Raw genomic sequence first — 18728 nt, 5'->3', positions numbered from 1 at the left:
TACAATTTATTATTTGTCTGCGAACTTCCAGTGTCAAGCATACTGACACATAGTAATTTTGTTCATTTGACACCTTTTATTAAGCACTGTTCAAGACACTAAAGAATCAGCAACAAGCAGAATAGACAGAGTCACTATCTTTGGGAGCTTATATTCCTGGTGGGAGAACACAAAACAGTGAGCAAAAAGATAAGAAAATACAATACGTCTGATGGAGATCGTGTTGTAGAGGAAAATAAAGAAGGGTAGAGGGGTATAGGGAATGCTGTGAGGATTGTCTCCTATTTTATGTAGGATGATCAGAATAGGCCTCATTGATAAGTTGGTGCTAGAGCAAAAACCTGAGAAGGGGGAGGGAGAAAGCTATGTGACTGTCTGTGACCAGAGCATTCCAGGCAGGAGAGATATTAAGTACCCAAGCCTAGTTTGAGAAACAACAATGAGAACAGTGTGCCTAGAGCAGAGTAAATGAGTGGGAAAGGGGTAAGAGATGAGGTTAGAGAGTAGTACAGGACTAGATTATGTAAGAACATTGAAAGAATTTTGGCTTTTACCCTTGAGATGGGAAACCATTGGAGAGTTTTGTGTACAGGAGTGCCAGAATCCAACTTAATGTTTTATAAATATTACCCTGGCTGCTCTGACAAAAATACAGTGTTGGAGGAATGGGGGGAAGGATTGAAGGAGGGAGATGAGTTAGTAGGCTGTTGCCGTAATCCAGGTGAAAGAGAAGAGTGGTTTGGACCAATGTGGTAACAGTAGAGGTCATAAGAAGTGATCAGAATCTGGATGTGTTTTGAAGGGAGAGCTGGCTGACAAATTTTCTCACAGATTGGGTATGGGGCATGACAGAAACAGGAGTCAAGAACTATGCCAAGGTTTGAAGTTACCATTTAAATAAAATGGGGAAGACCACTAGAAGGGCAATATTGAGGAGAACTGATCATGTTTTTTACATGTTAAATTTGAGTGCCTATTAGATATTCAAGTGCAGATGCCATATAAATGGAAATAACAAGTAGACAGTTGGCCGCACAAGTCTGGAGTTCAAGGAAACAGACTAGGTTGGAGATGTAGATTCGGGAGTCATCCACTTACAGTTCTGTGCCTTCCAATATGATAGCCATTCATTACATGTGACTACTGAAACTTAAATTATTTAAATTTAATTTAAAATTCAGGGCTGCCTGGCTGGCTCAGTCAGAAGAGCATGTGACTCTTGATCTTGGGGTCATGAGTTTGAGCCCCATGTTGGGTGTACAGATTACTTAAAATAAATACATAAATAAACTTTAAAAAATAAATTTAATTTAAAATTCAGCCCTTCAGCCATACTAGCCACATTTCACTGCTCAACAGTCGCATGTTGTTAGCGGCTACTGTATTAAATAGCAGATATAGAATATTTCCAAATTCTGTTGGACAAAGCTGGTGTAGACTGTATTTAAAGCTATGAGAATGGATAAGATCACCAAAGAGTGAGAGTCGGTAGAAGGGGGGATGGTTTAAGGATTGAGCCCTACAGTACAATAGGTTAAGAGATCAAGGAGATCAGCAAAGAAGACTGAGAAGAAGTGGTGAGTGAAGAGGTAACTCATAAGAATTTGGTGTCCTAGAAGCCAAGGAAGAAGGGAGTGATCAGCTGTGTTAAATGCTTCTAATAGGGCAAGTAAGATGAGGAACAAGAATTAGCCATTAGGTTTATGAAAATAAAGATCACTGGCATACTGTGTGAACAAGTCTTTGGAGTAGTAGAGATGAAAGCTTTATTGGAGTGGGTTCACAAGCGAATGGGAAGATATGAATTAGAGATAGTCAATAGAGACAACACTTCCAAGAAGTTTTGCTGTGTACAGAAGCAGAAATTTGGGGCAGTAGTAAAGAGGTAAGTGAGATCAAGAGAGGTTGTTTTGTTTTGTTTTGTTTTTAAAGATAGGACTATGTGCGACAGAGAAAATGGGATTATGCGGGAGAAAGAGGAGAGAATTGTAGGAGAAATGTTCTAGAAAAGCAAAGGAAGGGAGTCTAGTGCATAAGTGGAGAGGCTGGCCTCAAACAGGAGCAGGGGCAGTTTATAATAGAAGAGTAGCTAGATTGGTGTAGACATAGGCACAGGTAGTTGGTTAGATGTGTCGGTGAGAGCTTGCAGAAGTTCTCTTCTGATTGCTTTTCTTTCTGAAGTAGGAAGCAGATTCATCATCTGGCCATAGATAAGGGTGGGAGAAGAGAAGGTGTAAACTAGCTCTCTAGAAGGAACAGAAAATGAATGGACTAGGGAAGTATAGAATTGCCGGACAACTCTGAGGACTTGAGTTAAGTTAGTGGTCACATGTTTAAAATGAGATGTCAGTATGGTTATATGTTTTCATCCAACCATATTCAGCTACTGATGCACAATAAATATTTTGAATTTAATTCAGTTGTGTGAAAGATCAAAGGGAAAGCTTCACCAAGAAAGTAACATTTGAACTGGCTCTTGAAGAATAGGATAGAGTTTGATAATTGGAGAGGAGACGTGAGGACATTCCAGGTGGAGACAGCAACATGGGCAAAGGCCCAAAGGCATAGAAGAGCAGAGTATGTTCCTTGAAAATTTGGAAATCACTGTTGTAGGCTGCGGTCTACCAAACATACAACATAGTGACTGTGTAAGGTTAGACAGGAAGAACGTGCCTCACAGTGTTGTTACAAATATTAAACAGTCTCACTAAATGTTCTTCCTGTACTTTATTTCAGATGCTCTTAATGCTCAGCAGTACAAAGTCCTCATTGGTAACCGGGAGTGGATGATTAGAAACGGTCTTGTTGTTAATAACGATGTAGATGATTCCATGACCGAACATGAAAGAAAAGGTCGGACTGCTGTATTGGTGGCAGTTGATGGTAAGGTTTTCCATGAGTACGCTATGACTCAATGTTATGATCTCAGTTATGATTCTATGTATATTTTTGAGAGACTTCTGAACTTGAGGTCTTTTGAAAAGCAGCCTGAATGCAAAGTGAAAATGTTAGCAATACATAATTGTTACTGATTAACTTAGAATTCTTTTGCATTTGCCTGGCTTTGTTTTTTCTCCCTGGCCTATGTTTTTTTAAAAAAAAGCTAATCAAGGATTTTTTTTTAAACTTAAAAATAGAATAACATTAAAGTAATAGCAAATAATATCTATAATCTCATCATCCTAACTCAGTGTCAGTTTTAATTGCATGTATTCCATTTCTGGTTGTGTGTGTATGTGTGTGTATATTTTATATACAATATAATATATGTACAGAATTATAATATTAGTATATATGCTGTTTTTAAGTGGGCGTATTTTGCATATACAGTTTACCTTAATAAAGTTGAATAAAAATTTAAAATCCCTGTATGGTGACTAACATAATATAATAAAAAATCATTAAAAAAAATTTAAAATCCCTTGTACAAGTACTATTATATTTTGCTTTATTCATTTACTTGCTATATTCATAAATATTTTCTAATTTTATTTTAATTCTGCTTAATTTATTTATTTTTATTACATATATATATATACAGTAATTTATTTATATATATATACACACACAGTAATTTATTATATTACTATAACTAACTTCATAATTCCCTTGTTGGAAATTTAAGTTATTCCTAATATTTCATTATTATAAATAACACTATGATAAACATATATGAGGTTTTAGGTGCTTTCTTTTGTTAAATTATTTCTTGGGTAAATTTCTAGCTGTGAGATTAATTAGTCAACATTTATAATCCTTGCTAAGCATGAAGGCAGTATCTTAACTATGACATTTTTAGGCCCAGAAGGAGCAAAAAATACCATTTACTTTTGTTTTTAAAATAAAATAACTACTTGCAGTGATTTCTTTCCCCAGTGTAAAGTGCCAATTTTGTCTCAATCCACCCCCTTCACCTTAAAAAGAAAAAAAAAGCATTAGTTTTCAGTTTCATTTACCTTTAAATGAACTAAACTGTTTGGGACTATTGATCAATACTTCGCGAAGGGGAAAAAAAAGAGTCTTTTAGTGTCCAATAAGATCTCTCTTTTCATTTTCCAATTACTACTTTCATTAGTAACCCCTACCTCACTCTGAAATTTTCATAACTAAATATGGAGGTTTGTTGCAGACTGTGTGGAATACAGCCTGTGTGGGCTTGGAGACATTCTGAGTTAAGCTAAGCCCTGAACAACTTTGCTTAACAAAATTAATTTCTTTCTCAAAATTTAAGTTAGAGTATTATTCCTGCCTTCGCCATATTCCCAAACTCTCTTATTTTCTGGTGCTCCCATATTAGATGAGCTGTGTGGCTTGATAGCTATTGCTGATACAGTGAAGCCTGAAGCAGAATTGGCTGTCCATATTTTGAAATCTATGGGCTTAGAAGTAGTTCTGATGACTGGAGACAACAGTAAAACGGCTAGATCTATTGCTTCTCAGGTAATTGGTTTACTTAGTTGTTGGGGTGGGGGTGTGTGGTAACTTCTAGTTCTTCATATACATTTTGTTTCTTGCTTCCAAGTGCTAAAGATTCATACTACCTATTATTTTTCTTATCACTGAGTATCAATATCTGGTTCTTTAAAGAACAGTTGGCATGCTGTGTTGGAAGGAGTTTGGACTTTGTGTTATTGTTATAACTAAAAAACCATTTACTTAATCCATGAGTTGCTTCAGCAACACCATACACCAGTTTCTGTTGATACTTCCTTTGAAATGCTGCTCATATTCTTTACCGGTGCTGCCAGCGTAAGCCACACTCTCAGGTGCCCAATCTCTCATGCCTAAATTACAGCTGAAAGCTCCAGGCACTTCCCTCTCTAGTCCATCCTGAACATCACTGGTGGAACCATCGCCTAATGCACCACTTTGACATAATTTTCTGCTCCTGACCCCCACATTTGCCTTATCTACAAAACTTTTCTCATATTAGTCTTTTTTACTTCAGAATGCCTCCTCCCTCTTCTATTAAATAGCACAAGTAATAGATGAGTACATTCTTATATAAAGAACGTGGAAGGATATAAAGTAAAAAGTTTAAGTCACCCTTTTCCCAAGCTCTCTGTCCAGTCCTATCCCCAATTTTTCATAGGCATATGTGTTCATATACAAATGTATAGTTATGGTTTTTTCAACATAAATTACATCATTTTTCCAAAGATTGTTCATTCAGCAGTTTGCTTTTTATTTTTTATTTTTATTTTTTTAAAAGATTTTATTTATTTGAGAAAGAGCATGAGGGAGAGAGCACGAGCAGGGGGGAGGGCAGAGGCAGAGGGAGAAGCAGACTCCCCACTAAGCAGGGAGCCCGATGCAGGACTCAATCCCAGGACCCTGGGATCATGGCCTGAGCCGAAGGCAGATGCTCAAATCGACTGAGCCACCCAGGCGCCCCAGCAGTTCGCTTTTTATACATAACAACATATATGCCTTGGAGCTTTGTCCATATCTAAACATACAAAGTTATTTTAGCCTTTCAACATTACTACATGGAATTCTGTGGTATGGATGTATCATAATTTACTTAAACATTCCTCTAATGATGGATATTTAGGTGGTTTTGAAGATTTTGTTACAAACAGACAGTGATGTAAATCTTTGGACATACATCTTTTTTTGGGAGGGGTTTCACAGAGCTTTCATTTTTTATTTTTTATTTATTTTTTAAAATTATATTTTAGTTCCAGTATAGTTAACATACAGTGTTATATTAGACTCAGGTGTACAGCATAGTAATTCAACAGTTCTATACATTAGCGCTCATCATGGTAAGCGTGCTCTTAATCCCCTTCACCTATTTTATCCATCCTCCCACTTAACCCCCCGCTAGTGACCATCAGTTTGTTCTCTGTAGTTAAGGAGTCTGGTTTTTGGCTTGTCTCTCTGTCTTCCCGTGTTCGTTTGTTTTGTTTTTTTTAATTCCACATATGAGTGAAATCATATGCTATTTGTCTTTCTCTGACTGACTTATTTCACTTAGCATTATACCCTCTAGATCCGTCCATGTTGTTGCAAATGGCAGGATTTCATTCTTTTTTATGGTTGAGTAATATTCCATGGTATATACCTACTACATATTCTTTATCCATTCATCTATCGATGGACACTTGGACTGCTTCCATATCTTGGCTATTGTAAATAATGCTACAATAATCATAGCAGTGCATATACCTTTTCGAATTAGTGTTTTCATATTCTTTGTGTAAATACCCAGTAGTGGAATTACTGGATCATATGGTAGTTCTACTTTTAATTATTTGAGGAACCTCCACACTGTTTTCCACAGTGGCTGCACCAGTTTGCATTCCCAGCAACAGTGACCAAGGGTTCCCTTTTTTCCACATCCTTGCTAGCACCTGTTTCTTGAGTTTTTGATTTGAGCCATTCTGACAGGTATGAGGTGATATCTCATTATGATTTTGATTTGCATTTCCCTCATGATGACTAATGTTGAGAATCTTTTCACGTGTCTGTTGGCCAGTCTGTATGTCTGCTTTGGAGAAATGTCTGTTCATGTCTTCGGCCCATTTTTAAATTGGATTATTTGTTTTTTGGGTGTTGAATTTGATAAGTTCTTTATATATTTTGGATATCAACCCTTTATCAGATAGGTCATATACAAATATCTTCTCCCATTCTGTAGGTTGCTTTTTAGTTTTGTTGATTGTTTCCTTCACTGTGTAGAAGCTTTTTATTTTGATGTTATTCCAGTAGTTAATTTTTGCTTTTGTTTCCCTTGCCTCAGTGGACCTATCTAGAGAGATGTTGCTCTGGCCAAAGTTGGAAAAATTACTGCCTGTGTTCTCTGCTAGGAGTTTTATGATTTCCTGTCTCGCATTTAGTTCTTTAATCCATTTTGAATTTATTTTACTATGGTGTAAGAAAGTGGTCCAGTTTCATTCTTTTGTACATAACTGTTCAGTTTTTCTGACCCCATTTGTTAAAGATTTGTTTTTTCCTATGGCATATTCTCACCTCTTTTTTTCAAAGGTTAATTGACCATATAATCCTGGTTTTTTTTTCTGGACTCTCTGTTCTGTTCCACTGATCTATGTGTCTGTTTTTGTGGCAGTACCATACTGTTTTGATTACCACAACTTTGTAGTATATCTTGAAATATTGGATTGTGATACCTCCACTTTTGTTCTTTTTCAACATTACTTTGGCTATTCAGAGTGTTTTGTGGTTCCATACAAATGTTAAGATTATTTGTTCCAGTTCTGTGAAAAATGCTGTTGGTATGTTGATAGGGATTGCATTACCTCTGTATATTGCTTTGGGTTGTATGGACATTTTAACATTTGTTCTTCCAATCTATGAGCATGGAGTATCTTCCCATTTGCCTGTGTCATCTTCGATGGCTTTCATCAGTGTTTTATAGTTTTCAGAGTACCGGACTTTCACCTCTGTGATTAAGCTTATTCCTACATATTCCATTATTTTTGGTGTAATTGTAGATGCTATTGTTTTCTTAATTTCTCTTTCTGCTACTGTGTAATTAGTGTTTAGAAATGCAATGGATTTCTGTATATTGATTTTGTATCCTGCGACCTTACTGAATTCTCTCATCAGTTCTAGTAGTTTTTTGGTGAAGTCCTTAGGCCTTTCTATATATAGTATGATGTTATCTGCAAATAGTGAAAGTTTTACTTCTTCCTCACCAATTTGGATGCCTTTTATTTCTTTTTTAAAAATATTTTTTATTTATTAGAGAGAGAGAGCATGAGTCAGGGGCAGAGGCAGAGGGAGAGGGAGAAGTAGACTCCCTGCTGAGCAGGGAGCCTGATGTAGGGCTCAATCCCAGGACCCTGAGATCATGACCTGAGCCGAAGGCAGACGCTTAACTGACTGAGCCACCCAGGTGCCCCAGATGCCTTTTATTTCTTTTTGTTGTCTGATTGCTGTGGCAAGGACATCTGATACTATATTGAATAAAAGTGGACATCCTTGTTCTCTTCCTGACCTTAGGGGAAAAGCTCTCAGTTTTTCACCATTAAGGATGATGTTTGCTGTGGGCCCTCTAGTCTCCTGTTTATTCTCTGTAGTATATTTTTTAATTTTAGCTATTGAGTTCTTCATCTCCATTTGCTTCTTTTTTATGTTTCCTATCTCTTTGTTGATGGTCACACTGAAGTCTCCACTGTTTTCTTAAGTCCAGTGAGTATCCTTATGACCCTTACTTTAAGTTATCTATCAGGCATATTACTTATTTTCATTTCATTTAGCTCTCTTGCTGTGATAGTGTCCTGTTCTTTCGTTTGGGACGTAGTCCTCTGTCTCCTCATTCTGTTGAACTTTCTGTGTCTGTTTCTATGTGTTAGAAAAGTCAGCTATATCTCCTGCTCTTGAAACTGGTGTCCTTATGAAGAAGAGGTCCTTCAGTACCCCCGTAGTACAGTGTCCCCTGCTCACTAGATCTGACACTCTGCTGGTGTCTTCTATGTGTGCTGCATGCACTGGACTATTTTGGCTGAGCCACGTTTGCCTTCCGTCCAGTTGTCGACAGTGTCTCTCTTTGCCTGGTGGTGGCAAGATTTGGTCCCTGTGGCGTCAGTGAGCCGGTCTGGGGCTGCTTTGAGCATGAGCTGAGTCCGAGCAGGTGTTTGCCAGAGATGCAGTAGCACCAAACTATAGGGTGCTCTCCCCGTGTTGTCCCCTGAGAAGCTTTCTTAGGTGGGTAGAGCCTGCCATCAGACCCGATATCTACCTCCCACACACTGCTAGGGCCCCAGTTGGACTTGTGTGTGTGATTATCTTCCTCTCTGCTTGGGGCCGGAGCCACTTTGGAGTGGTTTGGACCCCTGCCCTGCCAGGCTTGTGGCACCACTTCGGATGGGCCCTGGCTGAGGGCATACGGCATACGGGAGGGGGCACGTCTATGGGAGAGAGCGTAGGCAGGGCGTGGGGTTCCAGCAAGGTCTGCGCTGGCCTGCAGTGGGAGGGGACCTGTAGTCACCAGGGAAAACTGCTGAGTCTGGCCGGGTTGGAGGGGGTGGATCTGCAGAATTGTGTGGCAGCCAGGCACACTGTTAGTAATCTACGTGGAGAGAGCTGGCACTGTGCTACTTACCACAGGTGTTGGTGTATCTAGGCTGGGGGCAGGGGAGGGAAATGCTGCCTGCCAGTTCTTTTGTTCTTGGAGAAGTCTCCCAAAGATCCCTGCCTCTGCTGCACACACTCTGACATTAGTAAACGAATCTCCCTCCTGTGTACTCCAGGCATTTTTCAAACTGCTGCTTCTGTGCTCTAGAAGCTGTTTGTTGTGCTGTCTGCATGGTGGGGGGGACTCAGTTTCTTATTGCCCTCTGGTTCTCCCAGAGCTGAAGCAGCTGATTTTTGAAGTTCCAGGTGTTAAGCCCCACTGATTGTAAGAACTTGCAAAGCCAGGCCCCTCTGGTTCTCAAAGCCAGACTCTGTGGGGACTTGCCTTCCCTATGCAGGCCCCTGTGCCTGGGGCACCCAGTGTAGGGGTCTGTTCCTCTCCCCTCTCCAGATCCACCACACTCTTCCCTCCCACAGACTGTCCCATGAGTCCACCTGGCTCCAGACCGTATGTCCCCCTCCACACCTTCCTCAACATGGCCTCTTCTCTGTACCTAACTGTGGAGAGTCTGTTCCGCCAGTCCTTAGTCCGTTCTCTGGGCCATTCATACTGATGTGGGTGTATCCAGTTGCATCTATGGGATGAGGTGAGCCCAGCATCCCCCACTTTGCCATCTTCCCTGGAAGTCAAACATATATCTTTTCATACTTGTATAAATATGTCCAGAATATGGCTAGAAGTGGAATTGCGCAAATGATGTGTGCATTTTGATAGATCCTGTCAAATGTCCTCCAAAAAGACGACAAAAGTTTACACACCCACCGAGAATATATATGAGAGCTCATTTCTCCATATCCTTACTATCACTGGATATTATCAGTTTTTGAAATTTTAGCTCTCTGGTGGGTAGAAAACGATGCTCATTATTGCTGTGTTATATTTAAGGTACTGGTAATATTTCTTGCAATGAATTGAGTTTATTTTTCCTCATGTAGGTTGGCATTACAAAGGTGTTTGCTGAAGTTCTCCCTTCTCATAAGGTTGCTAAGGTGAAGCAACTTCAGGAGGAGGGGAAACGGGTTGCAATGGTAGGAGATGGGATCAATGACTCTCCAGCCCTGGCGATGGCTAATGTAGGAATTGCCATTGGCACGGGTACAGATGTAGCCATTGAAGCAGCTGATGTGGTTTTGATAAGGGTAAGTGCTGTGGCCTGAACTTTGAGGTCTGTGATATTGCTCCGCATGGTCAGGGATAATGTTGTAAAGTATGTCGAGTAGAACAATTCTTTCCTTCTAACTCCCGTGCTCCTAGTCTTTGAGACTAGGAGAATTCAAGATGGGAGTATGAGAAGTCATACTAATTAGTTCCAGACTTTCTCAAACAAAGCAAATGAGAATGACAAGCTTCTAAAGTTAAAGAATAAGATTGGGGAATATACTTATAATAAAATTATCTTCAAAAAACACTTGCTGAAATTATTTTAAGGGAGGTAATCTGTGTAGCAGCATATAACCCAAAAAGTGTTTTCTAGACCCCTGAGAAAAATTCCTGAAAAACATCTTCTAAGGCTGACTGAAATTTTCAGCAGTATTTGAAATTTATAGTTAATTCATTACCCACCGTAAGGTACACATCGTCTTTAGAATCACAGTATCAAATACAAAAGTACTCGTTAAGTTAGAGTCTCTCACTAATATCACAAATATTTCTGTTCTCAGAATGATCTTCTGGATGTAGTGGCAAGTATTGACTTATCAAGGAAGACTGTCAAGAGGATTCGGATAAATTTTGTTTTTGCGCTAATTTATAATCTAGTTGGAATTCCCATAGCTGCTGGTATGTGACTGTTAGCTAGTATTACTTTTTCCTCTGAAGTCATTAGAGACCTATCATATTGGAAGTTTTTTATCTTACTACTAGCTTTGAGTTCAGTTTTTATATGTAGCCTGCTGGTGTGGTGAAAGGTAATATTAAAATCAATAATTGTAATTTTGAGCAATGTTCATTATGGCATAAAATATATAAACATTCTGATAGGTTTATTTTATATTTATATTGATTTATTACTTTATATTTTATTAATTTATATTAATATTTATATTAATTTATTACTTTCTATTTTGAAAAATTTCAAAGCTATGTATAACCAGGAAGAAAGATACAATGAAAACCTTATAGTCTTCATTTAAATTTACAAATTAATAATACTCTGCCACAATGTTTCATCTCTTTCTGCATGTGCTCTCACATTTATATTTATGTTTATATTTATTTACTTATTTATTTATCTTTTACTGAAGAGAACAGATAACGATTTATGTATTTATTTTAGAGAGAAAGAGAGAGAGCACGAGCAGAGAGGGAGAGAGAATCTACAGCTGACTTGCCTGTGAGCATGGAGCCCGATACAGGGCTCAGTCTCAGTGAGATTATGACCTGAGCCAGAATCAAGAGTCAGACGCTTAAGCAGACCGAGCCTCCTGGGTGCCCCAAGAACAAATTTACTTTTAATCTCAATACCCAAATACAAGTACTGTTAGCATTTTAGTGTATTTACTTCTAGTCTTTTTTTACTTTGCATTAGTGTTTTTGTTTTTGTCTTGTTACATAGTTATAATTATAGCATACTGAGAATTTTTTTGCTCTTAACATTCTGATAGCCAACAGGGTTGGTTTTTTTTAAGTTTGGGTACCATGAGAGAAAAAGAGAGAGACAGAGACAGACGGGGTGGGAGAAGGGAGAGAGGGGGAGGAGAAAAAGTGGGGAAGTGGGAGAGGGAGGGAGATTGAATAAAGGAATATGACCAAGAAAAAGCAATTTAGAATTTTTAAATAAACGTTTGTTAATGTCCTGTACTTAGGGACTTGGTAGGAGTTAGTAATAAATTGTATTTTTTTTTAGAGAGAGAAAGAGAGTGTAGGGAGAGGGGCAGAGGGAGAGGGAGAGAGAGAATCTTAAGCAGGCTCCACGCCTTGCACAGAGCCCAATGTGGGACTTGATCTCACGACCCTGAGATCATGACCTGAGCCAAAACCAAGAGTTGGATGCTTAACCAGCTGAGCTACCTGGGCGCCCCAGGAGTTGGTAATAACAGAAGAGAAATAGTTATCACTTTCTTCTTGTTGTTTCTGGTTTGAGAGCCAAAGAAGGACACAAAATGATGTAAGAACAATTACAAACCTGTTTATAAACAAGGACACAAAATGCTGAGGGAACAAAAAAATAAAAGGACAATCAAAATCCAGAAAGATTAATTCATAGAGCAAATGATTTTTTTAAAATTATAAAAGTAGGGGCAGAGTGGAAAAAATTATGCAAGTAATGTATGATCACTGTAGAAAAAAGAAAAATACAGATAAGCACAGAAAAAGTTAGAAGTACAGTAAGTGTATCTTATCCCTATCATATAAGCCAAATGTTCAAATGTCTGTCAAATTCATACACTATTCACACACTATTGCTGGGATTATGATCTGGTCCGAGGCACTTTGGAGAACAACTGAGGAATATCCACCTAAAGTTGAAGATGTGCCCATGCTATAATCCAGTTTCACCTCTAGGTATACCCTAGAGAAAGTCTCCACCGTGTGCACAAGGAGACATGTACAAGAATGTTCACAGCAACACTCTATCTTCCTGTTGGTGGCGATTTACGTCACTGCCAATTTTTCACATATAAAGTGCTGAATAAATATCAAACAGGGAACTGATTTGTATGTATCTATTAGAAACACATTAATAATCTGTTTAATACTGCCTGCTCTAACTAATCCAAACTTGTTTCCTAGGAGTTTTTATGCCTATCGGTTTGGTTTTGCAGCCCTGGATGGGATCTGCGGCAATGGCTGCCTCATCTGTTTCAGTAGTACTTTCTTCTCTCTTCCTTAAGCTGTAAGTATGATGGCTTGCTCACGTTTGTATTTTATATTCCTTTTATCATCCACAGTCAGTCTTGGTAGGTCTTATTCTTGTCTGATGGGCCCCAACTGTTCTTAATAATAAATGTTAACTATGTCATTGTCATCTTCTGTAGTCTCTGCCTAGCAACCACAGCACTGAGTGGGGTAAAATGTAGTACCGGAGCTCTGAGAAGTAGTATTTCTGACCATGTGACTTCATACAGTTTTTTTGAGTTACTTTCCTAGCGGGAGCCACCTTTGTAGCTTTCATACCCGGCAAATGTATTTCCAGTTTTGACCATAACAGGTGTCTAGTTCCTATTTGGTTGTTTCAAACTAGTGTATTTTTGCATGTGTTCAGTTATAGAAAACCAACTTACGAGAATTACGAACTGCATGCCCGAAGCCAGATGGGACAGAAAAGGCCTTCAGAGATCAGCGTTCATGTTGGAATAGATGACACCTCGAGAAATTCTCCTAAACTGGGTTTGCTGGACCGGTTTGTTAATTACAGCAGAGCCTCCATAAATTCACTACTGTCTGATAAACGGTCCCTAAACAGCATTGGTACTGGTGAACCTGACAAGCATTCACTTCTGGTGGGAGACTGCAGGGAAGATGATGACACCACATTGTAACAGGCCACACAGGATGCTACTAGCTGATGTGGTTATGCACTGATACAGCATGAATGATGTCTCCTTAACTTCAAAATGTGTGGAAGGCTTTTATATCGGTCTCGTGCCCTTACGTTAGGGAATCTCTTTGAATTGCATTTGTCTAATGGCAAAAATATCTTTTTTCAGAGCATTAGCTCTCAACCTAGCTTTATTTAAAATGAATTTCCAATACTCTTTGTTTTCACTAATAACAGATAAGGTAGGCCAGTGAGGTTTACAACAAGCCCTACAATTGAAGATTGCTGAATTGCTGCTAAAGTGATGGATACTTTTTTATTTGACCAAAAAGAAAAGGCTCAAGAAAAAGGATACTTAAAAGTTTGAAGATCTGAGACCATGATCTTGAGGACATTCTTGAGCTCTCATCCCTGCCAGCTTGGGGAGCAAGGGCTTTTAAAACACTGTATCAAGCATCTGGTTTTAGAAGGAAAACAGTAGAAACTGTTTAAAAATAGACGTGCCTTATTTATTACAGGCTTTCTTCCCCCCTTATTCTCCCTGCATCTTTGTCTTTGCCGTTGCCTTCTTAGATGCCCTAGTACGTTTTGTTGTTGTTGTTGTTGTTGTTCTTTCGAGTGAGCTAAGTGTAGGTGATTTTTGATTGATAAAGATAACTGACAACTTTTCCAACATCTTCTTCCTTTCTTTATTTTGTAGCCCAAAAGACCCTAAGGGTCCATAGGGTTCCTCGTTTCTTATCTTCCCGCTGTTGTAAAAAAAAAAAAAAAATCAGATTCTTCTTTCATTGACTCCCTAGCTCTGTACAAACTTTCACTTCACTCCTGCTGAGTTTCACTATCAATTGTTCTTACTCTAGCAGCCTCAGTCCAGAAACTTAAGATTTTGAGCCTCTTCCACAGTTGACTTTTTCAGAGATTAACACTACCACCTTTAACATATACGGGTCATAAGAAATTACCTGGATTCACTAAATTTGTCCTTTTATGGAGAGAATACAAGACTTTAGCTGGTATATATAATTTAGTAGATTTTAATTATATTTTAGTATTTTAGATGACTTCTCAAAATGACTTTAAAATAATGCTATTACACAAAGCTGCATTTACCAAAAACTATAATAAATTATAATACAGAAATGAGAATTTCCCTAGTTTGTGATACTTTTTAGCTAAGTCTATACTTTTTCTCTAGTGTAAAACATTTGCCCTTGCTAGTTAGCATGGTTCTCAAATTCAGGGGCTGTTCTCAGTGCCATATTCATTTAGAAATCGCCCTCTGAGTGCCTAGGAGTTAATACACTGGTCAGAGATCTGGTACTTTTATCACTGTTTAAATTCCTCATTAATTGCAAGATGGATTTCATGTGCGGAATACGGAAGTGAAAATAAATAAATTCTTCATATTTTGTTCCCATCGCCATATGTAAAGCTGTTAGCACAATGCCTAGCACATAGGATTTGCACTCAGTAAATGTTGTTCTTTTCTCCCCTTGAGGTCTGTAATGAATATTAATAATCAGTTTTTTTAGGGCAGAATCTATAATCGGATGGGAGTGGGGGATGGGTTTCTTCCTCTCCTACTTCCTTTCTCTCTTATCCTTTCATACACACACATAAAAGTTTACCACATTATTCCATGTTGTCTTTTCAGATTTGGAAAAAAATCTCATTTTTATCTCAACTATCTTAAAGAGAGAATTGAAACTATTGATGAAGGTGCTATTAATCTAGAAAGGCAAACCCATCTTAATGAAATATGAATGTGTTTGTATGTCTAGGCTCTTTAAATGCCTGTGCCGTCTTCCATGCTTCCACTTTGAATTTTAATATTTGTTTTTTGTTTTAATTCAAGTGACTCATCCTACCACAACTTGTTTCTTCCAGAAGAAACAGCTAATAGGACAAATGTATAATAGACTTTTGAGAAAAAGAAGCACGTCTCTCTCTTTCTCCCTTACTTACTCTTTCTCTGTCTTTGAAACACTTGAACACAGCCAGTTACTACTTTTATTTCTATGTGTAGAGTTGTCCTTTTGGGCTCCACTTGCCAAGGGACCCGGGACAGTGAGAAGAGCAGCCTATAGTCTGGGAAAAATCAAGGATTTAATTTCAACCCTTACTATCAGAACAGAAAACATGTTTAGAAAGAATCCGATTTTAAATATCTGTAACCATCTTTGAATTCTCTACCGCAAGTCTCTTGTAATCCTGAACTCGCATTAGCTTCATAGAGCAGCTGTATTCACATGAGAGAGAGAGAGAGAGAGAGAGAGAGATGATATCAGGATCAAAAACATTGCTTTCAGTTAGTAACTAGCTTTAAGTAAGTAGTGACTAGTGAGAACAAATGTTATAAATGTGTATGTGTATGTCTGTTCATACATATGTACACACATACGTATGTACACACACATATTTACCGTATTGAAGGAAAATGGATTTATATTTGAATTTGATATTTGAATATCTGAAGTTCTTTATTTGTTGTTCCTTTATCACTCTTCTGTATTCACTCGGTAACCATGCCCTCAGTCTGAAGATAACAAGGATGTTTTGATATTCAGTGCTGGTTCTGACTCAACTATGGGGCACCTTTTATCTTGAATATCCAAAGATGCCTTTTGAATTTCAAAGGTTAAAAACACAACTAGAATATTTAGTGTTATAGTCTAAAGAAGTATGGCAGTCAGTTGTGAAAACAGAGATGTTCTTTCTCCTAGTTTAGTATCAGCATTTTGGAGTGTTAAACTTGATGCCTTGTGAACAAAAAGTTTTATATTGTGCTTTAACTTTTTAAAAGTTTTTTTTCTTTTTTCAGATGTCTTCTTTCTTCAGAATGCTTAAAATAGCACTGTAGACAAGATGTTTCCAAAAATTTAAGTGTGCATGTCTTTTATGTACACAGCTTAAAATCAAGAATGTATGTTCTTTGAGAATTTTTTCCCATTTCTTGTGAGTCTTGCTTTAAATTTATTTTTCTTAATATTTATTTTACTCTATTTTGTTATTTTCTTTGGGTGAGGCATCTGGTTATTGGTTATTTTAATAAGAATAAAAACATTCCTGGAATCACTCCCTTTGGATTTTTTGCTTGTTTATTTCTTACTTTTCTCTATCTAAAAATATTATTTTTCCAAATATAAAAAATATGGATTCATGCCGAATTATTAGCTATTTTTACCCTAAGTTTCTGTAGTCCCTCTGAAAGTTTATCCGGTGTGAATAACCAGGGAACGCCCAAAAACCTGAAATCTTGTTCTTCAATTAAAAGAGCTTCTATCATGGCATTGATAATAGATACCTTGTGTAGCCAAAACCAGGCGTCTCAACCTTATGTTTTGAGTTAAATGTTTAACTAAACATTGTTAAACATTGATTGGTGCCCAAGACAGCAGTGGACAATGTTGTGCAATAATCATCTACTACAGTTAAGATATTCAGTAGTTTGTTTTTCCATAAGCATGTAATTGATCATATTTCTGCCACGGATGTGCCTTCAAATTTATAATTATAGTATTGTAGAGAAATGGTTTTTTGTCAGTGTCTCTTTTGTTAAACCATCCAACTCCTCTTCCAGCAGTTCCACACTACCCTGGTTTAGTTCTTTTTTTGACTGTTCATCGATGATGGGGCAGGACTGGAGGCAGCACTACACATTCACTGCGAGTGGGAGGGAAGAGAACTCTGGTTTCCTTCAGTTCCACCCCACTGCCGTATCATTTAGTGAGGCTGAGAAACAAAGAAAGGAATATAGTTGTCCTCAGAAGGAATTTTGTAGTCTCTAATACATTCTTGATACTGTCTACCCCAAATGAGCTTAACGGAGACAAGAGGTTTTCTTGCATTTGGGGCTCCCTCTACAGTGTTTGAGGATCACACACAAAATATAGTCCCTTACCAAGCACTTTTGTGGGTTAAGGAAAGGGTTTTAAACTTACTGTAAAGGAAAACCTCATTTTCACTTCTCTCCCCCAATCTTGAGACTATTCAGGTTGATGAGATAGGATTGGAACTGGAAACATAAGAGTAAAATCCCTGAACCATCCACTTAGCTGCTCAGCCTCCGTCTTCTGTCGGTGTCTTGACTAACCTGGAAGGATGTTCAGGATGGCAACATCCCAGGTGTGGTTTCAAAACCTTCCAGACAAAAAACAAAACCAAAAACCAGAAAACCTTCCTATTTGGGAATGCTTGCTATGTTAAGGCGTCGAAGTCCCTGCTAAAATTCAAACCAAGACAGGAGAGGTAGAGCTGTATTTTTCACAAATGTGACTGGAGCCAACCAACCCTACTTGCTTAATAGCTTCCTCTTCGTGGATGTGACCACTGGTTGTGGAGATGAATTAGAAGTGAGGGATGAAAGGCAAGACTCCAGGACAAGGTTCAAGTGAAGATGCTATTATAAATAGGATCTCATGCAACTTAAGAAATCGGAGAACTTCCATACAGTCTTCTCTCTGGAAAAGTTTGAAATAGGCTGTGTAGTCTTTCGCATAATGTACCTATGGCCCTGGAGTGGCCCCCAGCTTTTCATTGTCAGTGTCCAGATCCATGCCCCCAGGCCTGTTGATAAGCGGAAGTGTTGCCATTACTTTAACATTACTTGCTTCGCCTCACCCAATCAAAACTTCGATTTCCTCACTGCAGTTTTATCACCAAGTAATAGGACAAAAACAGAGATTAATTTCACACATCCTAAAATGCCAGTGCCCTTTAAATCTGGCCAGAAGTATTTGCAATTATTTGGAAAGATTGTTTTCAATCCAAATAACGTTATTGAAATGAAAAACATCTGGCCCTGTGGAAGAGATTTTGGGGAAAGTAAACCCCAGGATCAACTCTGCTCAGCTCTTCTTGATTCTTGCAGCTTTTTTTTTTTAAAGATTTTATTTATTTTTTTGACAGAGAGAGACAGCCAGTGAGAGAGGGAACACAAGCAGGGGGAGTGGGAGAGGAAGAAGCAGGCTCCCAGCGGAGAAGCCCGATGTGGGGCTCGATCCCAGGACCCCAGGACCCCACTTTTCTATCCTTCCTTTCTTAAAAATCATCACATCCCCCATAGTGATGGGAAGAGCAGTGATTTTGGAGCCCCCAGGACCTATTTGCAAACTCCCAGTTCTGCCACTTACTACCTGGGTGACT

The 18728-nt window shown here is 38.3% G+C and overlaps 1 protein-coding gene across 1 annotated transcript in view; it reads left to right on the top strand.

Annotated features, from left to right (window-relative positions):
- ATP7A (ATPase copper transporting alpha) overlaps nucleotides 1–17115 on the top strand; it is a 147170-nt gene extending 130055 nt beyond the window's left edge. The window contains exons 18-23 of the mRNA XM_040630413.1: nucleotides 2737–2883; nucleotides 4298–4440; nucleotides 10039–10242; nucleotides 10765–10882; nucleotides 12836–12938; nucleotides 13308–17115. Coding sequence (XP_040486347.1) covers nucleotides 2737–2883; nucleotides 4298–4440; nucleotides 10039–10242; nucleotides 10765–10882; nucleotides 12836–12938; nucleotides 13308–13584 — 992 coding nt within the window. The 3' untranslated portion in view covers nucleotides 13585–17115. The remainder of the gene's footprint in view (nucleotides 1–2736; nucleotides 2884–4297; nucleotides 4441–10038; nucleotides 10243–10764; nucleotides 10883–12835; nucleotides 12939–13307) is intronic.
- The last annotated feature ends 1613 nt before the right edge of the window (nucleotides 17116–18728 follow it).

This window comes from Ursus maritimus (genome assembly GCF_017311325.1).
Source record: "Ursus maritimus isolate PB19 chromosome X unlocalized genomic scaffold, ASM1731132v1 scaffold_X1, whole genome shotgun sequence".
Classification (NCBI taxonomy): Eukaryota; Metazoa; Chordata; class Mammalia; order Carnivora; family Ursidae; genus Ursus; species Ursus maritimus.
This window is presented reverse-complemented; position numbering and strand designations above follow the sequence as displayed.